General features: G+C 37.4%; 1 protein-coding gene across 1 annotated transcript in view; it reads left to right on the forward strand.

Moving 5' to 3' along the window:
• Positions 1 to 23,475, forward strand: part of LOC136612660 (protocadherin-9-like) — a 962,474-nt gene that overhangs the window by 501,449 nt on the left and 437,550 nt on the right. Inside the window, exon 3 of the mRNA XM_066593165.1 lies at positions 9,858 to 10,059. Coding sequence (XP_066449262.1) covers positions 9,858 to 10,059 — 202 coding nt within the window. The remainder of the gene's footprint in view (positions 1 to 9,857; positions 10,060 to 23,475) is intronic.

A 23,475-nucleotide genomic window follows, 5' to 3' on the forward strand; every position in this document is an offset into this window, starting at 1 on the left:
ACATCACAAAAAAGGGGGCATTACCCACTTGGTGTTCCCATTTATGAGCCAGGACATTCATTTGAATGATTGCCGCATAATACTAAATTTGTACTTCAATATCCACTGCATGGGTATGCCTGACTGATTGCAACTTCCTTAAGCTGTTAACTGGGGGCCCCATAGCAAAAGATGGTTTGCCTTGATGACAGGTTTAACAATACGTATCACACTTATAATTTTTATTTCATTGTATGCAATTATATATTTATTGCAAAGTACATTCAAACATTACTAAAGATACATAATATGTGTGCAAAGAGGGATGCCAACCGTCCAGAAATTCCTGGACCGTCCATAAAAGTAGGGTGCTTTTTCTTGTGTCCATGAAAAAAATAGCTGTATCTGTGATTTCTTTGATGATGTTGGTATTTGAGCAGGTTATTATGTCTGTAATTATCATCATTTTACAGTTCACAGCATAAGCTATCTGAACAATAGACATATAATAAATTATTAAAGATTACTGTGTTCCTAGATTGACAACTCTGTGTTCATGTAATCTGACATATTTTTTATATATATATATATAGTACGGAGTCATAGTATGTACATACAATGATTGTTTGGTACATGCCTGGATATGTACTTATCCTGAACGAAAACTATTCTTTAAGACACTGGTAAAAGTAGTATTTCTGCTACTAGTAATGTACAGGAATGTATCAGGCTTGACAAGTGAATGGTGACAATAGTGATTCTTCTAAAGCCATTGAATCATATGTTATATTTTGCTCTCAAGATGACAGGAAAACTTATTAGATATGACACAAATTGTAACAAAATTGTGCTACTTCTGAAAGGCATCTGTTGGAAACTGAAAAAGATAAAGCAGTGCATGACTTGTATTTATGTTTTGTACTGAAAAAGATGAGCCATAAAATGCAGAGGGAATAAGAAGTCACCATGATGCTGATGAAGCATTGTTGATAAGCAAGAAAACATACAATGAACAACATGACTGCGAGATAAATATAAAGATATACATGTTTTAGTTTCACATTTATCTAAATGTTTAAGGCAATTTTAACTTATTCAAAGTGAGATGATTATAAAATACATTTTATTTGTCACTGAAAATGCAAACTGATCCATCAACAGATAGTGTGCGCATTTGCAGCATTCAGACACTTTATTACTTAGGCAGTGTATTGGAGCACAACTTACTACTAATTTCTTGAAAGGGCCACTCCGGTGATTTTTTTTTTTTTTTCATTCATTATGTAAGTATCCCCCTAGTAAGTATAAATTGGCTGGTGTTACCTTGGTTAGCTATTCCTTTTTATCTGAAACTCCTGGTATCCTTCTCCTCGGGTGGTCATGTGATCTTAATTCTGACCAGCTCAGATTTAGTTAGGATTATGTGCTCAGTTTATAATCATTCCCTCAATCTGTGTGATGCGATTACATGATTCCTACCACAGAAACTGATGGTCCTATCACAGTTACTGATGATGATCACACAGCACCTGTCATACAGTTATAATAGAGGAGATTACATCTTACTCTCCTGACTGGGTACTTATGGTCTGTAGCTTATTTAGATGGATATAGAACATAGTTGGTAATGGTAGTGTTGCAGAGGTTGTATAGTCTGTAGCTGCTCATGTAATGCTGTACTACCATCACAGAAAGGAGAGCCTAAAACATAACTTTTATTGGTATTGGATTAGAAAGAAAGAACACATAGCTGCCTTAAACTACAATACACCAAACCCATGGATACACAGGGTTAGTGTGAATCAAGTTTTACCCACAGATCATTGACAGAATAGTGTATTGGTAGAAATAAAAAAACGTTCACACTGAGTGAAATAAAAATGGAATTTTTTTTCCATGCTATTCACAAGACAAACGGAACACGATTATTGGTTGGTTGGTCAGATGAGACATACAGCTCCAGTGATACACAGAAACATCTATCTCTAATATACACACAGAGAGATGAATGTGATTCATTTGCCCTTGATGCAAACAGTTTTATTTGAAGTGCCAGTTGCTGTGAAAAAAAGGGAGTATTTTTATGGCATTTGGATTACCATTAACCCTAAGTGACCGAGGCTATTATTTCAGCAACCTCCCTGAATATGAGCTTCTCTAAGTTCTAAATATGATTGTTCCCAGCAAGAGAAACTAAGTAATCTTGTAGATATGATACCTTTTATTGGCCAACAAAAATACATGATGTTAATGCAAGCTTTCAAACCTACGCAGGGCTCTGCTTCATTTAAGCCCAAAGCGGGACCCTGTGTAGGTTTGAAAGCTTGCTATAACATCATGTATTTTTGTTAGCCATTAAAAGGTATCATATCTACAAGATTACTTGGTTTCTCTTGCTGGGAACAATTATATTTTCCTCTACTGGCTAACACAGTACCAAATTTTTTCATTAAATCTATTAGTTTGATGACACTATTCAGAGTAACTTATTCCTATAGACAATGGTGTCTACTCTTGGTTAGCTGTTGAAATGGAAATTACCATTCCAGCTGATAAGGCTAGAAAACAGTTCAACCACCGAATAGGTATTCGGTATCAGTATTAAGATACAACTTTCAAGCTCCAAGATAGAAATATGAAATGAACATGCCTACTGGTGCAATGAGCTTGTTCAAATCAAAAGCACCGTTTAGAGTAACCTATTCCCACTGTAATGCCCCCGCACTGGGCCTACTGCCAGAATGTCTAGCATCAATGACAAGTAGACAGGCCCGCCACTGCAGCAAAGTGGACATAAGCTTCTTTAAGTTTGATAACACCACTCAAAGTAGTTTATTCCTATTGCCAATGGTGCCTGCTCTAGCTGCTGAAATCAACCAAAGTATCCCAGCTGATATGTTTAAAAGGACAATCTAACCATTGAATAGATTTACAATATCAGCTTTAGGATACAGTTTTAAAAGCTCAAAGATAGAAATAGTATGGTGGCTAATCATAAACAACTGACAATGAATGAACAAACACGGGGCTGCAGTAACATCACTGGGTATAAACATCTATAGTTCAGTAGCGTTACTCAAAGTAGTTTGCTCTTATTGCAATGGCATCTCCACTGGGCTAGTTGCTAGAATAAACACTGATATCATAAATGCAGTATTTCATCAGGAGTTTTAGACATTATTTTCTCTAATCCGTAGAGAGCTGTGCAACCATGATGTTCAACTACAATCCTAATGGTTTGCATCAAGGGGGAATAAGTCACATTCATCTCTCTGTGTGTATATTAGAGATAGATGTTTCTGTGTATTACTGGAGCCGTATGACTCATCTGACCAACCGACCAATAATTGTGTTCCATTGGTCTTGTGAGTAAATCGTTTTTTTTCTCACTCATATAGTGTGAACAGTTTTTTATATCTACCAATACATTATTCTGTCAATTATCTGTGGGGGAAACTTGATTATGATTCTAACCCTATAAATCCATTAGTTTGTTGTATTGCAGGTTAATGCAGCTATGTGTTCTTTCTTTTTAATCCAATACCAATAAGACTTACATTTTAGGTTCTCTTTTCTGTGATGGTAGTCTCTGCTAGAACCTATTTAACCCTCTGTGATTATTGCAATACTGTACTGATGTATCATGGTATTGATGTGAAAGTGAAAGCAACATCAAGATGGAGCCTGATAAGCATTAGACAGGAAGCTGTACTGCATGGAACTGATGTTAATATATATACGAGACCTCCAGAGTGTGACAGGTAATCAGGCAATCAGGTGTGTGTGTGTGTGGGGGGGGGGGGTGGTAGGGGGGAGGGCAGAGATGGAAAATGTGTTTTCGATACATTGGCTCTTGAAGCATGATATTATTTTTTGTACAATTCCAGAGGGCATTAAAGGGATTTTTCCACCATAAACATCTACTACCCATCCACAGTATTGTCTTTTTTTAAATTTAGGCTATAATCACTACACTGGTGTAAAATTAATAATTTAATTGTATCTTCCTACGAGAATAAATTGTAATATCATTTCTTTTTACTGATGCAGAAGATTCAACCAGATTACTGGATCAACCTTTCATTGTCTCTAAAATATAACCTTTATTAAATAATACATTTAAAAACTGGTAAATAACCTGACGCGCAAACACCAAATAATTCCAAACACCAATCAGGTGTTGGGAAAACCAAGAGCAGTGCAGAAGGAGCTCATCCCATAGAGGACATCTGTGTGACTACACAAAATGCTCTTGTAATGTATTACAATCATAAGACCGCGCAAGGCTTTATCATTCACACAAGTAAGTGCCTCTCTCCAATACCACACTGCTCATTGGATTCAAGAAATAGATGAATAATTGCTATCCTCAATCAATCTGTTATCAATGAAACAGCGTTCCACTATCTTCCACCCACTATTTAAGACCCAACAGATGATTTTGATAAAAATAGCAGCGAGGCAGATATATCCAGTGATCCTTAGTGATCATGTGGGGCGGGGTTGTGATTGCATTATGCAACTTGCCAATTAAGACGTGAATCAGCGTGGCCCTCCAACTCTTGAGACAGAAGAGGGTTACGTAGGAAAAATGGGATGATGTGATGATGACGGTGGCCTGCTAGGCAACTGAGACACCGCAACCCGGACACTGCAGTCTGAACGATGGAGACATGCGGCTCCTGGCTGATTGGCCTATCAGTGCTGGGCAAGCGTGGTGACGTCAAGCTACGTGCTGGCGTTGCCACGCTGCCTAGCCAAAAAGCCGAGCTATCGGTGTAAATGTTGGACTTCCTCATCTGGTATGGAGGAATGAGACTGGATGAATCGACGGGGGACTAAATAAAGATACAATGTGTTAAGAGTAAACAGGTACTCGGATATGCCTTTTTGAGTGTTTTGGAAGCATAAGGGATATCTGATCATTGGGTTTTGCCTACTATGTGGGGGGTATCTAATGTATTACTAGGGGATTGGCCCACGGAGGACAAACCCCTAAGTTCATGGGTGGGGTTATGGCCTTATAAGATCTGACCAAACATTCAGCTAATCATTCGTCACCAGCCTACCATCAAGGCTGGTGATGCTGCTTTTTTGCAGTTTATTTTCATGTTGAGGGGGAGCTGGGTTGGGCTCTGTTGGGTAGAGGTCATTAGAAATTGGATTCAGCCTTCTAGTATTAGTTATCTAACTTAACTGTCACTCTCTATCTGAAATTTCTGCATTTATTTGCAGATTTTAGAATTAGTGGAGGTATACTACCTATTGCTATATAATTAATCTCAGAATCTATTGTTCACAGTAGGAAGGAAAGGTTCCTGATGAAACTACGCTATTGTAGTTGAAACGCGTTGAACCTCGCAATTCATTTGAACCTCACTATTCATTTGAACCTTGCTATTCATTTGAAGTAGAACTTCATTTAATAAGTACTAATTTAAACCTACTAAGAGACCTATGTTAAGCAGTTGAGGTTATTCGAATAGGTGCTATAATCCATCAGAATCCTCTGGATATAGCTATGCCTTGCTGCTACAAAATCATCTGTTGGGTCTTAAACAGTGGGTGTAAGATAGTGGAACGCTGTTTCACTGATAACAGATTGATTGACGACTGCAATTATTGACCTATTTCTTGAATCCTATGAGCAGTACGGTATTGGAGAGAGGCACTTACTCATGTGAATAGTAAAGCCTTGCACGGTCTTATGATAGCAATATGTTACAAGAGCATTTTGTGTAGTCGCATAGATGTCCTCTATGGGATGAGCCCCCTCTGCACTGCTCTTGGTTTTTCCGACACCTGATAGGTGTTTGGAATTATTTAGTGTTTGTGCGTCAGGTTATTTACCAGTTTTTAAATGTATTATTTAATAAAGGTTATATTTTAGAGACAAGAATCTCCACAGTGATACATTGTAATATAACTCAACTGAAAGCAGATGCTCTATAAAGGACTATATACTTAGAAGGATATGTTTGTCATTAAAATAATACTGCTTTAAAAAAAAATAGTATTATATGACTGTGAATGCAGGGTTGTCGCTAAAGTGGGTGCTAAGTTACACTTGGGACGCCTTAGTAACTAAGGAAGGCCAAATGCCAACCTGACACATTAGAAGATATCAGCATTAGAAATGCTACATTGTAGGTACTGAGCCCTTTCATAGATTTTTGCACTCAGTCACAAAATTCTCAAGTTACAACTTTGTATGTGTATTATTGCTTTCTGAGCTTTATGTGACTACTAATTACAGTATTGAATGTGCAGAGAAGTAGAAGAAATAAGGAATACAATTTAGCAAACAGATTCAAACACAAGCGCATAACATTAAAGGAGATATTATCTCTGTGAGTTTCCATGTCTCTCCAGAAACACATAAATACTGCGTCTATTAGATTATTGTACATGTGATATTGGATGTTTATGACAACTGTTCCAATGCAACTCCCTAAATAAGCTCTAGGGACGGAAGAGAAACACGCAGATTTTAATTAATTCATTTATATTCAGTGTCAATCTCGTCAAACATTCAAACAACCCCATAACTGTCAGAACATTCACAGGTCAATATTCGTTAAAAATACTCTTGCGGCGTTAATTGACATTTGCTCCAGAACTTTTAAGGTTATATTTTTTGCCTGTTGAATTGTATCAAATGCCAGTAATTAAAGTGAACTAAAGCGGAATTAATTTTGCACCAGCTGGCAGGTTTTGTGTTTGCCTTCTCTTTTCTTTCATTTTTAATCATCTCTGTACACCTTGAATACTCTTTCAGACACTGGAATCATATCCCTTGCTTTTCAATTTCCTTATCTGCTTTTACATTTATTCAGCAATGTAAGCAAGGTCTGTGTAGGTGATATCTTTGGATAGCAAATTAAATTGTCAGTCCAATTTCTGGGTGGTATTCCATTATACAGAATCTGCTCATCCAACCTTTATTGACAATAGATTCACAAGGTAAACAAACATGATAGCAAATTGTTTATCTTGTGGTATGGCCAGCGAAAAAAGTGGATATTTTTTCTAAGGAAGAACAGTGAAAACTATAATAAATATTGGCTACCAGGAGATAATTGAACATATTAAAAAAATATAATTATTTGCCAAGAATATCATAAAAGTTGTATTGCATCCATGAACATAGTTCATAGTACAAAATATTATCCTTTCCTAAATCGGTGATGATTGGAAAGCTAAGCAGACAAGAAAGGTTAAAGGTATAGTTAGGAAAGCGCGCCAAGAGGGTTAAAATAAGTAAGATATAGAAGGAGAGATATTCTGGACTCACCTGGTGTGGGCACCTGGACCCAATATTAAGTGGGGTAACCAGGTGCCACACCTGTTGTCCTGGTTTTTGTATCTTATTTGTGTCCTCTTATGTCCTCCAATCTAATGGAAGAGAGCCACATGGAATCCAGAAAACTGCAGAGGAGTTTTCAGGAGCATAGAATAGAACAAATTTTTAAAAAACGTACAAAAAAATTCCTGCACTCATAAGAGGAGTTGTACATTGATATATACACTTTCTTGAAAAAAAGAAACTTACTTTGGAGAAGCAGAGTATGCAATAGATACACAGAACCCCCCCCCCCCCCTCAATAGCAGTGATGCAAACCGTGGTCACTAGTATTAGGAGGGGGTTTCTGATTATCTATTCCATACCCCCTCCTCCAAAGTAAGTTTCTTTTTTCCCCTTTTTTTTTATCAAGAAAGTGGATATATGAATGTGCAACTCCTGTTATGAGTGCAAAAACTTTTTAGTGTTTTTTAAGAAAGGTAAAAGGGTATTCAAGAAGGAGACAATAGGCAATAGGTGAGAGGTAAGGTTTGCCAGCTTAGCGATTCTTTTCATTTAGCAGAAGTGTTAGACTTGACCCTATAGATATAAAAACTATTGGCTTTATGTCTTTTCAAAATAAACTTTTTTGATGATTATGTGTAGTTTATAATTTAACATAATGCAGAAGGCTTTAAGAATTGAAGGATTATGCCTTTATTTGCATTTAAGTTAACGCTATAGTTGATGAGCCAATAGTACGATTGACTAATAATGTTAGGTGTTCTTTAGAGAGTAGCCAACCAAGTGAGCTATTCTATCAACCAAGGCAATAAAGGATTGACAGAACAGAACCATGATTTAGTGATCTGCTGATGACCAGGGCTCTGGCTTCTGATGATCAGCAGGGAAATGCATTGCATGCATATTATCACACGCTCTCACATGTGAAAATGACTGTATATCTTTACAACATGCTCATTGCTGATTTAGTACCAAAGCTGTTTTTATTTTTCATTTAGTCCACACATTAACCTATAACAGCTTTCATTAGATTCTATGCCACATAGTAGTAAATTGCTATGTGGACAATCTCCAGCACTCTGTGTCATTCCCTGAAGCAATGTTTCATTTGACACTGGGTGGTGGAGACTACCCATATGACAATTTAGTAGTGTCAGACTGCCAAAATAACACGTGCGACTGGAAACAAATGTGAGTAATGTGGCTAGAAAGAAAATAATACAGCATTGGAATCACTAAGAAGCCAGCTGTAAAGGTATGCAGCTAATTTCATTAGTGGGAGTCTCCTTCAAGCAAATGGTCATGTATGATTGGTCAAGTCTGGAAGCACAGGATCCACTGTTTGCTGCAGTTCTCCATTCTAGCTAACTGGCTAATAGAAGAATTCCCAAATGTATTATTACATGCACCCACACTGAAACCGATAGTTGATATAATGGTACAAGATAGTGCTTAGCCCTTTGGAGTAAGAGCTGCTCTTTGCAGAACATCTCTGCTCTGGCTGTCCTGAACATGGGAACCAGCCATCTATGATGCCCCAATTCTGTAAAAGGATATTTGGACCATGGTTATCTAAGGCCTCGGTCACACAAGCATTTTATTCAAGCACAAATAGGCATGCAATAAGATTCCCCTTCGTGTTTGGAAAAGATTGCGTAAACCGGTGAATTGCAGCTATTTGAAGTAGCCCATTCACATGATCGGAGGTGCGTGGTTCCTGTTTTCCAGCTCCCATAGGAGTCTATAGAAAGCACGCTCCAAAGATAGGACAGATCCTATCTTTGTGCGACCACGGACCTGGGATGCGTGTTGCACTCGCATGTCTTATCTTTGGCAGGTGCAAGTATTTTTCACCTCTAAAAATTGTTCATGTTAATGCTTCTACAGGAACCCATTGGTTCTTTGAAAAGTGCTTTTTTCACGCGCCTATTTATGCACAAAAAAAAAACCGCTTGTGTGACCGAGGCTTAAGTGGGAAATTTCAGCATTTTACCAGGAATTATAATGTTTATTACATACCAACCCACTGATAAACATTGGAATATTAATTGGTCTTAATGACAATATAATTATAAAAGTGTACATTTTGTATTCTTGTATGCTTTACATAAGTCCACATGCTTCATGGCATAGAAAATGTGGTTGCCATTTACAAAATAATGAAAGGCATGTGAACAGGGGAAATGTTTTTATGCTTTTTACAAATTATGTGATTATAATTATATGGTTGTCTTCAGGCTCCTAATTTATCCTAAAAAATATTGAATACTTCATATTTTAAGTTATTGTACTTGCTAAGTGAGTTCTAGCAATTCAATAGCTAGGGCAATCTTTTACCTTGAGAAGACAAATGCTGTTTTTGTATGTTATTACCTTTACTTAGGTGAAGCCCTGCATATTCTCCTATTATGCAGCTTTACTTAAGTTTACTCGTGTTGAATATTTTACCTGATTTACACCTTGAATTCTTTTTTTAAGTGACTCATCAAATGAAGATAGAATTATACATAGTAACACAAGTGAAACGGGCAAATAAGGGTAATAACAAGTGTATCTTATGTTCTTATTGTAGTCCCAGCGCCGTGTTACATTCCATCTACCTGATGGCTCCCAAGAAAGCTGCAGTGACAGTGGCCTTGGAGACCATGACCCTATAGGAAGTGGATCTATGATCTCACACCCTCTTCCTCTGGTTCAGGCACAGGATGAATTCTATGACCAAGCTTCTCCAGACAAGAGAACTGAAGCTGATGGAAACTCTGACCCAAACTCTGGTAAGTCAGTTACTTCTTACTTCTTTCCTTTCTTGCAATTTCCTAGTGTATATTATTTGAAAAATGAAAAATCATTGCAGATGCAAATAAGTAAATGTGAATAGATAGTGAAATAATAATTCACAGCTCTAATACTTCTTGATGTGTAAAAGTATTGTGCCAAATTATAAAGTTATTTCCTATCCACAAGATAACTTTCTGATGAGTGGGGCTCTGACTGCTGGAACCCCCACTGATCCTAAGAATACGGTTCTGGTCATCCACGAGTGAATGAAGCAGAGGATGCACCGGTGCGCCACTACCCCATTTACCTCAATGCCAGAACCAGAAATTATTCAGTTCAAGTGCATCCATCACTGTCAGTGAATTAAATGGAGCATCAGTGTGCCTGCACAAGCTCCACTCGATTCACTTGGGGACTGACCGGACCCACATTCTTGGAATTGGCTGGGGACCTTGTGGTCAGACCATCATCATTTTTGAAGTTATCCCTTGTGCCTCATTAACACGAGTGCTGTTTTCTTGCATTACAGGTGCATGAAAAAATTGTGTCTAAATAGAACCAATAGTTTCCTATAGAACCGTTCAGATGAATGAATTTTAGACGCACTAAATCCTCGCACCAAACAATATAGGACGTGTGACTGCAAAGCTCGCATCTAGGGTCCATGGTGTGAGAAAAGATAGGACCTGACCTATCTTTGGTATGTGCTTTACATAAACTCCTGTGGGAGCTAGAAAACATGCACCACACACCTCCGATCATGTGAATGGACTGATTATAATAGCTGGAATTCACCCGTTCATGCAAAATTTAGTGCAATATAGCTGTGATCTTTTCACGCACCTATAATGAGTGAAAACAGCGCTCTTGTGAATGAGCCCTTTCCCTGTGGATAGGGATTAACTTTATAATCTGGCACAACCCCTTTAATTAGCTGTTTAATTATTTGTGTAATGCTCATTTTCATATATGCCATAGTCTATTGATGCAAGAAGTTTTTTGGAAAATTTACACCTTAAAGTTCTTGTCTGCAATTTATGGAACAATTACTTCAATATTATGGTATTATGGTATAATCTAATAAAATTAATTCATCTACTGAAAGACTGAAACAATAAAATATTCCTTGCAGCAAGGTGCGGTATTGGTCATCTGGGTATTGTTTTATTGTAATGTTACATTCATTTATTAAAAACAGAGCATATAAAATGAATACAGACTTTTTCAAATGTTGTTTTATTCATTGCAGCTTCATATAATGAAAACCAAATGCAAATGTGAAGTGCATCCCACGCACTTTGGCCTAATGACTGTATATAAGTTAGAGAACTTTGAATTATATTACATAATCTGTTTGATAAGTGAATCAATCAAAGTAAATCCATTTTTAACTGATTTGCCAATTGATCATCCAATAAAATGCAATAGGTGAATTGATTCCCAGGATTTTAATTTTAATTGATCTTGAAGTAAGTATGTCATTTAACATGATAACTAAATCACCATGTGTATTCTATCCATAGCAGAATTGTTCATATTCATTGCTATGTATTCAAAAACTCTTCTCTACTTGCTCTGTACAATAGATTTATGTATAATACATCTCTTGAGAATGCGTATGATGTTACATATTATTAGAATATACTATATATTTTCCACCAGTGAAACTGGGGGATAAACTTTGATAGTAATTTACAATGGATTTAAAAATTCTACACGCCCCTGTTAAAATGCCAGGTTTTTGTCATGTTAACAAATCCAACAAAGATGAATCATTTCAGATGTATTTTCACTTTCAATGTGACCCATTATCTATACGATTTCATGGAAAACAAACTGAAATCTTTTATGGTAGAAATATATAAAAAAAAAAGAAACTAAACTCTATGACAGGGTAGGTGTTTATCAGCATGGCCCATGTTGACTTGACAATCTTTGCCCACTCTTCTTTGTAAAAGGACTCCAAATCTGTCCGATTGCAAGGGCATCTCAAGTATGCCACCCTTTTCAGGTCAAGCCACTTATTTTCAATGAGATTCAGATCCAGGCTCTGGCTCAGCCATTCCAAAAGTTTGATCTTCAAGTGAAGTCATTTTTTGGTTATTTAGGGGCTATGCTTTGAGTCATTGTCATACTGAAAGGTGAAATTTCTCTTCATATTCAGTTTTTAAGCAGAGGCCTGAAGGTTTTGTGTCACAATGTAGTAATATTAGGAACTGTTCGTAATTCCCTCCCCCTTAAATAAAGCCCCAATTCCAACAGCTGCAAACAGCCCGAAAGTATAATGCTGCCCCCTCAATGATTCACTGTGGATATGGTGTTCTTTTGGTGATGTTCAGTGTACTAAACATAGATTTTATAATTATGGCCAAAAGGTTTGACCTTGGTCTCATCAGACCATAACATGTTCTCCCGCATACTTTGACAGATCTGATGGAGCTTTTGGCAAAACATAGCCGAGCTTGTATGGTTTTTCCCCACAGCTCAGACATATGAAGAATACGGGAGATGGTTGTCACATGTACTACACAAGCAGTACTTGCCAGAAACTTTTGCAGCTCCTTTAGGCCTCCCTCTCACAGGGCGTTTTATACAACGTTTAGCGCTGCCTTTTCAGCCAAGCGCTAAACGCTGTACAACACTCCCATTCATTTCAATGGGGCTGCTCACACAGGGCTGGAAACGCAGCACCTTGCAACGCTGTGCTTTGACAGCGATGCATGTTCTATTTTTGGGCGTTTTCAGCCCTGCCTCGCCCATTGAAATGAATGGGCAGCAGTTTTAGCACTGCTGAAAATGCGGCAACACTTGGTGCCGTGTTTTTGGCAGCGTTAACCGCTCGCCGATTTTCGGTGTGAGGGCTTGCAATAGGGCATCGAGCAAGCACCGACAACCAACCACAGCACTCTATTGCCGGAGGCCGGGTTCTCAAACCTGGCCTCCGGCAATAGACTTGGGAGTGCCGAGGAAGCCCGGATCAGCGGCAGAGACCAGCGGCTGCGACCCGGACTGCAGCGGCTAGGTGAGTATTACTTTTTTTTCTTTTCAGCATTCTTGGCTGCGTTTTCAGTCGAGCTGAAAACGCAGCCAAAACGCTGGCATAAAGTATGCCAGCGCTGCTGAAACGGGTCGGAATCTGCAGTAACGCTGCGTTGAAAAACGCTGCGTTTCTGCAAACGCCCTGTGTGAGGGAGGCCTTAAAGTTGCTGTAAGTCTCTTGACAGCCTCCCAGACCAATTTTTTTCTGATATTTTCGTCATTGTTTAAGGGATGTCCAGTTCTTGGTGATAAACATGTGATTGTTACCAGCAAGAGAAACCAAGTAATCTTGTAGATATGTTACTTGGTTTCTCTTGCTGGGAACAATCAAATTTTGCTCTACTGGCTAACCTTTGTTCTTGGTCATGTCACTGTTGTGTTAAATTTAATCCACTTCATGATGATGACCATCTTCACTGTGTTTCACGGTATATGTAATTCCTCAGAAATGTTTTGGTACTCTTCTCCTTAGTGATATCTTTCAACAATCAGAGCCCTTTGATGTGTTGTAAGCTCTTTATGGACTATGGTTTGTGCTGAAAAACTCAACTAAAAATGTCAGGAGAATCTTGCTACTTTATATGGGGTAAATCAGAATTACTTTAAATAATGGCAGCTGTATACTGACCACTATTTTATATTAATTTAAATATGATTGGCTTATTGTGAACACAACTATATCCCTAAATGTAAGACTGTGTTCATGCTTATGCAACTACATTATTTTAGTTTTGCTCTTTTTGTTTTTCAACCACAAAAGATTTCAGCATATTTTTCAATGGAATTGCACAGATAATGGGTCATGGCTCAGTCACACAGGCGCATCGGCACCCGTACACAGGCACCGATGCGCCAGTGTGACTGAGCCCTTCCTGCAGGAAGAAGACGGCCGTACCTCAAGACGGACGTCTCTCTGCAGCGCTGAAGAAAGAACACATGACCAACAATGAAGCCGGTCACCTGTTCTTAAGGTATGACGGTCTTCCTCCTGCAGTACCACAGACGCCGATGCCCTCCTGTGACTGAGCCCTCATACTGAAGGTGGAAATAGATCTGAGATGATTCTTTTTTGTCAGATATTTTTTAACATGACAAGAACATGGCATTTTAACAGGGGTATGTAAACTGTGCCTCTTCAGATAAAAGTGGTTTATTAGTTCATTAACTTTGATGTTTTTGAGCTCCAATTAAAACATAGTAAGATTTAAATTGAACATCCTGTATGGAAGTAGTCATAGTGGTTCTCCCAATTTAAACATTTATCACCTGCTAACAAGATAATAAATATTGGATGAGTAGTAATCCAACCACTATAATGCAGTCAGAGGTAATGAGAAGGGAAGAATGAAAGTTGTGCATGCTCCTGTCCTCCTCCGTTATAGTCTAGGGGAGTTAAAAAATGCTTGAAAAACCTTTCAAGTACAAAACCTAGGATGATTCTGCATTGAATCGGCTTGTATAGAAGGATGTAATATTGATATACAGAAGGCAAGGATGGAGAAATTTGCTACTTATGAGTCTATGGTTTGGAGCTTAATATCAATAGTTTCTCCTTCTATTGTCATTAACTGTATATTGTGATTACATTTTTAATCTGTTATTCTTGAGTTCTACCAAGCAAGCTTAGCATATTATGCTCTGCCTGTTAACTATACATATGTATCTGATTAGTAGATGTTTCAAAGCTCTAGAGTGTTTATTAGCATGATGAATGAATGGTTTTCAATATCACATTTAAACCCATTCGCTGGAGATATATTTAACTTAAAGTGAAAGCTATTAAAAAAACTAGTCTTTTTATTCCTTTAGACAGCCTTGCAGTGGTTGTTCTACCTTAACCTAAGTCTTTGTATGTTGTCTGAAAAAAATTCTTATAGAAACCAGTTTCGTATAGATCTTTGTATTATTTTTAAAAAAGTTTTCAGAATAACAGGTTGTACTTGTTTATGTAATCAGTGTATCTTTTTTATGCTTTTTATAAAGCCATTAAGTTCAAGTATAATGCTATGCAAATTTCAGGCTGGCTTCTTGCTATTGTCTTCTTCCTAACATATTCTTCTAACAGTGTTTAACCTTGTACTGAGCATTAGTGGAAACAGCTGAAGGATGATGTAACTTGTAGAATCTTTTGAATAGATTAATACTGTAGGGCTCCAAACATCTGCTGTTGTAAAAGACAATGTTTTTCACAGATTTTCTTAAAAAATTGAATTTACTTTACAAAATTGTTTAAAAGTTATAAAACTTGTTTTTTAGTTACATTTTGTATATAGCACATCAATAGGGAGAGATTTTTCAAACTGCTTTGTTAAACTTCATCTTATTAGCACCAATCCAATGTGTTAGTTATGCCTCCTTTCAAATTCTGAAAGCTGTTAAACAGACAGAAGTGCACCTCAGCAAAGCCTATCTGTGAAACTAGGAACAACCAATAAGCCAAATACTGTATATGGAGACTCTAGCCCATGCACCGCTTGCTTGTTAACAAGTGGTATATGGGTTTCACATAGAAGCAGTGATATGCAGCAGCTTGCAGAAACTGTTTGCAGGAAAGTTCATAAAGCAGTTTAAACAAGGAGGCAAATTCCTAGCATTAAATATATATTACAAAATTTCTTAGACTCATATAACTCACTCAATCCACCCCCACCCCCACTCCCCCACAACAAAAAATATGTATGTACTCTTTCACTTTTCACTTCATGGTGCCAGGAGAACATGTATGTCAGACAAAACAGCAACTAACCCAAACTTTTTAATTGCCTTTAATTTATAGGGACATGCTGAAGATATATTTTTTATGAGTCAATACTTTTTTGCCATAACATTCACTATATGCACAATGTTTATTGTTCAACATTGTAAAAGACAATGTAAACTCTTCTTTGGTTTATTAGGTTTATTATTAATCTACCATATCCATGCAGATGATTTCCATAAGTATCAAATGAATCATTTGCATTTTCCTTGGCATTTTCCTTGTTATCCTTTTAATCTTATTACCCTGTTTCCCTGAAAATAAGACATACCCGGAAAATAAGACATAGCATGATTTTCCAGAATTTTTGAGGATGCAAAATGATTTTTCAGGCTTTTTGAGGATGCTTGAAATATAAGCCCTACTCCAAAATTAAGCCCTGCTAACAGTTATTTAAAAAAGTCAATTTAAATAGTGTCCAGGCAGCTATACATGTTAAAAAGGTAAACCTTTTTGAACAAAAATTATTATAAGACACTGTCTTATTTTTGGGGAAACACGGTAGAACGTGACTATTTTCTAGGGCACATTGTAATTATTTTAAATGGCATTTTTTTGTATGGATACAGTTTTGAACTAAAACGGAAATCACAATAACTTATAGGGATGAAAAAAAATGCTTATTTGTCATAAAGTAATTTACCATAGTTTTTGTAAAGTCAAAAAGTAATATTTTAGAAACTCTCTACAACCATACATATGTGTGGAATTGGACTGGCATGATATAATTACCCAGTGTACCATTTTAATTGGGGTGTATATATATTTCATACAATTGTGTCCATTAGCCTACTTTAAGGCAGCACACACTAATGTAAAGTGCTTTTAAAATTTTCACACATTATCTATTATTTAAATAAAAATGAAAGAAAAATACTTTTAGTTTTAAAATAAGTAAATTCCATTCCATATTTCAGCTCTACGATATTTGAACAGTCATAATTATACAATTCTTCCCTGTGCCCCGTAAGCTAACTAGGACTGTCTGGCTGTGTGTGTGAATAATACATATCTGATTTTTTGGATATTTTAGAGAAAATTATGATTTCTAACTACAAATAAAGCTATATATTTAATTTAAACTAAAAAGAAGCTAAAGAAAAACTATAAATCAAGGGTTAATATTATTTTGGAAATATAATAGAAGAGATCTATTATAATGAATAAATAACCAAGTCGGATTACTCTACTATGGGAAAATGTAAAAGTCCTACATATGACAGAGTGCACAGAACTTGTATGGAGACACAGTAACTCTCATATGCTTTGTAATACACAACTGTAAGGCCTCCATTGGAGGTTATATAGGGTCACCATAAAGCACAATATTACAGAAATATTGTCTTCTGTAAGATATCTTTCTACGGGAGAATACCACTTCTGCATTCTAAAATTCTTTTTCTGTTGGATTCATATGAAAGTGGAGACATAAGGAACTATAGTAGGTGCGCATACACTTCAGTAGGTGCCACATTACAGCTCCATACAACTCGCAATACAGGCACACTCATGAGTATATAACATAGCAAAATGGTTCCTAAAGCTAAAAAAAGACATGTGTCCATCCAGTTTAGCCTATTATCCTGCACTTGTGATCTTGAGTAAAATCTGGAGCAAATGCTTTCCATTTTAGGGGGGAAAAAGTCCTTTCCAGCTCAAAATTTGAATCATAATAAATTCCCGGACCAACACCACTTCTGATGTAACCAGTGACTAAAACATGTAATATTGTTACACTCATTAAAGGCATCCAGGCCCTGTTTGAACTCTTTGAACTCCTTTACCATATCCTCAGGCAGAGAGTTACATGGTCTCATTGCTCTTACAGTAAAGAACCCCCTTCTATGTTGGTGTAGAAACCTTTACTCCTGTAGACATAGAAGGAGCCCCCTTGTTACAGTCACACTCCTGAGTATAAATAGATCCTGGAAGAGATCTCTGTATTGCCCTTGATTGATTTATACTTAGTTATTATTGCCCCTTGTCTGTCTTTTTTTAAACTAAATACCCCAATTTGATAATCATTCTGGATATTGTATTCTACCCATTCCTCTTATTACTTAGTTGATTGCTTCTGAACCTGCTGAGTTCCAATATGGATTTCTTGTGCACTTGTGCCCAAAACTATACACATTATTCCATGTGGTCTGACCATTGTCTGTTAAATAGGAAGAATAATGTTCTCATCATGTGTCCCTTTGCACCTTTTGATGCACCTATTGATCTCATTTGCTTGATACGGGATAATAACAATATTATGCATGATTATTAGAGATGAGCGAGCACCAAAATGCTCGGGTGCTCGTTACTCGAGTCGAACTTTCAGTGATGCTCGAGAGTTCGTTTCGAGTAACGAACCCCATTGAAGTCAATGGGTGACTCGAGCATTTTTGTATATCGCCGATGCTCGCTAAGGTTTTCATTTGTGAAAATCTGCAAAACACAAGAAAGTGATGGAAACGACACAGAAAATAATAGGGCAGGCGAGGAGCTACATTTTGGGCTGCATCTCAAGTTCCCAGGTCCCACTATTAAGCCACAATAGCGGCAAGAGTGAGACCCCCCCCCCCACTGTCAGCGTAAAGATCGTTCTCCTCTGCCACAGCTGTAACAGCTGTGGCAGAGAAGAACGATGTTAGCCCATTGAATTCAATGGAGCCGGCAATACAGCCGGCTCTATTGAAAGCAATGGGTTGCCGGCGTACGCGGGATGAATTGTCGGGAAGGGCTTAAATATATAAGCCCTTCCCTGCAATTCATCCAGAAATGTGTAAAAATAAAAAATATATATATACTTACCTGGTCCCGGCAGAACGATGTTAGCCCATTGAATTCAATGGAGCCGGCAATACAGCCGACTCCATTGAAAGCAATGGGCTGCCGGCGATCGCGGGATGAATTGTCGGGAAGGGGTTAAATATATAAGCCCTTCCCTGCAATTCATCCAGAAATGTGTAAAAATAAAAAATATATATATACTTACCTGGTCCCGGCAGACGGAGTTCAGCGCGGCAGGCTGCAGTTCTCCTGAACTGCTCTGAACAGCTGTGAGTAGTATTCAGCAGCCGGGGATTTAAAATCCCCGCCTGCTGAATGAGATGCCTCTGATTGGTCACAGCCTGACCAATCAGAGGTATCCCTCACTCACACCCATTCATGAATTCATGAATGGGTGAGTGAGGGCTGCCTCTGATTGGCTCAGCGCAGGGACAGCTGAGAACTGCCCCTGAGCCAATCTGAGGCAGCCCTCACTCACCCATTCATGAATTCATGAATGGGTGTGAGTGAGGGATGCCTCTGATTGGTCAGGCTGTGACCAATCAGAGGCATCTCATTCAGCAGGCGGGGATTTTAAATCCCCGGCTGCTGAATACTACTCACAGCTGTTCAGAGCAGTTCAGGAGAACTGCAGCCTGCCGCGCTGAACTCCGTCTGCCGGGACCAGGTAAGTATATATATATTTTTTATTTTTACACATTTCTGGATGAATTGCAGGGAAGGGCTTATATATTTAACCCCTTCCCGACAATTCATCCCGCGATCGCCGGCAGCCCATTGCTTTCAATGGAGTCAGCTGTATTGCCGGCTCCATTGAATTCAATGGGCTAACATCGTTCTGCCGGGACCAGGTGAGTATATATATATTTTTTATTTTTACACATTTCTAGATGAATTGCAGGGAAGGGCTTATATATTTAAGCTCTTCCCGACAATTCATCCCGCGTACGCCGGCAGCCCATTGCTTTCAATAGAGCCGGCTGTATTGCCGGCTCCATTGAATTCAATGGTCAGTGTTCGTTTAATCGAGACGAGTACCGCGTGGTGCTCGTCTCGAGTAACGAGCATCTCGAGCACCCTAATACTCGAACGAGCATCAAGCTCGGACGAGTATGCTCGCTCATCTCTAATGATTATATTATTCCCATTTACAATAGTATATACAACACTCCACTACATTGTTAGGATAAATTCATATGTGTCACACTAAAAATTTTGCTTTCTTATGTGGTTGTATGCTCTGTTGCCATCTGACATACTGAAGCCTGGTTGCTATTGCTACTGCTGAAACTAGACATGACTAGTGAGGTTTTCCACAGTTATTAGTCAGGCATAACTGGGGAGGCACATTTAACATTAATGACTAAAATCACAGAGGTGAGAGAAAAAATAAGGACATTATTCACTGAAAAGGAAGCCAGTAATGCAACACCTGATAGACTGCAGGCCAGGCACAACCGCCATAGACCCTAGTAGAATGCAGTGGGCCATACCATATATAAGAGATAATTTCCCTTGTGTTTATCTTAATATTATTCTGAAATCAGGAGACAAAAGCAAGTTTAATTGAGCAATATTTATAATTTTATCATGTACTTTAACTACTAGTAACTGTTCTAGCTAGTGGGGCCACAGTAGACAAAGTTTGTAAAGCCCTGCTCTAGAGTATCCTATACATGACTTACAGTTCTGCAGTTGTCACACATGCACATTTTTTTAATAAAAGTTTTTTTTTTCCATTGTTGTTATGGTCTGAATGTACTACAGAAATAATTTTAGATTGTTCTTTATATTGAACAAAACTATTTATGTAAAGTACAGGCAATAGTTTAAAATAACTTCTGGTTAGGATCTTGGTTAGCAGTAATGTATATAATCTCAATAAAAATGAGCCAAAAAATAGAATATTCAGCAATGCTTTAGATGTAGCAGGCAGATATATATTGCACTGTCATCTCTAGAGTATCCCGACTATAACACTTGGTAAAGATGTGATACGCGACGGGATAACAGCACCCACTGATTGCAAAATACAGCTACCTTATGTATGATAATAGTATATATCCTGTATTTGAATGATGCCTGCTGCTTGTACTTTCTTTAGTCATCATTTCAATGCTTGCTTAGATATACTTTCTCTTATGAAAATAACTGAAGTGTAAGCTTTTTGCCAACAGCTCAATTTGCATTTAAGCTTGATGCCCTTCCAGTGTTTGTTGATTCTTCCACAGATGGTCATGAAGTAATTTACTTATTTTTTATGTAAGACTCGCCTGCAGAATTTAATCTCTTGTTTCATACTGTGCCCTAGATTAGACAGAATTTTTTTTACTGCTGCAACAATAAAAATGAACTACTATTTTGGACTGTAGCTGAATCAAAATTACATTTCCATTATTATTATGATCAAGATATATGCTTCATTATTGCAAAACAAATCTGAAATGATTGTAAAAGCCAAAATACCACCATTTTTTAAGTAATCCTATTGCCCTTCAATCATGACCATAAGTATCGGATTGCAACAAAGTTCTTTTTTTTTAATTATTTTTAATAACTATATATCTAGTCTTTTATTTCATGGCTTATCCTAGTTTTTCTTTCCAGATCTCAATAAATCTCTCAGAAATCTCATAACATAGGTGATGTGCTAAAATGCCAGGATGAATCCGATGAAATAACAGATAGCATAGGTCCAGGGAGCTCTGTGGACTCGTGGATGGCTCATAGAACAACATTAAAACCATTTTAGCTTGACGATACATCAGGTTCTTGATGTGGCATATTGATCAGGTGGGAGCACATTTTCTTTTTAAAGGCAATATGTATCTAGACAATCAAGGGCTGCAACTTTGTAAATCTTTTTAAACGCATAAAACAGGTTGTGAGCTTTGCTTTAAAGTCATACAAGTTGTAAACATGCAATTAATGGTACTTGTACTTTCTTTCTGTATAGATTAATTGCCTTTCTATCTACTCGCCTATCTTTGCAACGTTTTGCAATGTGTGATGTGCATTAGCAGCTATTTTACTACTCAAGTCAACTTGCTAGTTTAGATTTGTTATGACTTTTCACCACCCCTTCAGTACCAATGGGTCTAAAAAAAAAAAATATTGTGTCTACTCGAAAATAGAGAAATGGGATCAAGTTCCTTCCTAGGTCTCAAAAAAATAGCTATATAATTTACAAACTCTTACATGAAAGCTGCATATCCTAGCCACTTGTATTATATTTCTACATGTCTTTGAAAGAGTAGATGATACTTCATGCAAATCTCTAGAAACGTATGTCCTAACAACACTTGTATCTGGTATAAATGTTTATTTGCACCAACACATACATCATGGCAATGTTTTGGCTCATATAAAGAGTTGAGCCTTTTTGAAGCAATCAAGCAATGGAGTCATTAATGCCTTAATATACCACTATAGTCGGTGTGTTCATCTAAAAAATAACCAGTTACACATTGAACTTTAAATTTGTCAATGACATAAATTCAATGTGTCAACCATTAACAATCCCTTGACTAAATCTATAGATTAAAATCTTATGCAACAATCCTGGTAGTGAAGATGACATAGAGCTCAACACATGGATCTCCACCAGTGCCCTACCTGATGCAGAGTGTAGAAATCACTATGTATTATACTTATTTGTATAGTGCCAACATATACTGCGGTGCTGCACATAGATTGTCATCGTTCACTGTTCTCACTGTTCTTACAATCCAAATTCCAAATTAACCTAGCACTGTTTTTTTGGAGTGTGGAGAGAAACTGGGGAAGCCCATGCAAACACATGTAGAACATACAGACTCCATGCAGATGTTGCTGTGAAGCAACAGTCCTAACCACTGAGTCCCCACTATCACACTGATTGTTCCGTGTTTGCATCCTTTCTATGAATAAATGGAAGACATATTCCTAGCAGTTTGGATATATCTCTCTGCAGTGGCTGACATACTGTATCTACTGCGAACTTGGTTGCAATTACAGATCGGCCTTCCATCCCATAGGCTTACTCTTAGCTGCTAGTTTTCCCAAAATGTCCAAGGCTTCTGATGGATATGGAGATAATGTTCAATTATAAGAGGAAATCATGTAATGAATTGTGACCTTGAGTTATGGTCCAACTGTGTATATATGTATATAAATTACAGGTACACTCTTGTCTCGATATCCAAATTAATGGCTTCCTGTCTGTCAAGATGCCTGTCAGTATAGTCCCCACTGTTCAATCAATTCAGGATTCTGAATTCTATTTTTCAGAATTCCATCTATCTGAATTCTATTCAGAATACATGAGTGTAACATGGCTCCTCTATTCTTCTAATTGAGCCTGCTGTTAAGGAGATTTCCTATTACGGTAAGTAATGGCATATCACTAGGTTATGCTATATCTTACTGATCAACATGGGTCCAATTACTGAGACTCCCACTGACCATTGGAATAAAACATTTTCAGATTGCCGGGAGTCCCAGAGGTCAGACCAGCACTGATCGTAATGTTATATCTTATCTTCGTGATATATTAAATGATGGGAATACCCCTTCAAGATCTTCTCATAAAGGTTACAGTAACACTTTATATTATTATAATGCAAAAATGCAATAGAATACAACTAACCAGATTGCAATAATTTTAATTTAAGGTTTATTCCAAAATCTGATATGCTGCCAGAAAGCATTTTAAGCATTGCTATTTTGTTTTGTTGTTTACTTAGCTTATTATAACAAATACTGCTGTATTTGACATGGAAAGCTGATGCAATATCACCACGGAAATACAACAAAAAGATGAAAAGAAAACTTTTTTTTTACTAATAGGTTATTATGG

Source organism: Eleutherodactylus coqui, chromosome 1 (assembly GCF_035609145.1).
Source record: "Eleutherodactylus coqui strain aEleCoq1 chromosome 1, aEleCoq1.hap1, whole genome shotgun sequence".
NCBI lineage: Eukaryota > Metazoa > Chordata > Amphibia > Anura > Eleutherodactylidae > Eleutherodactylus > Eleutherodactylus coqui.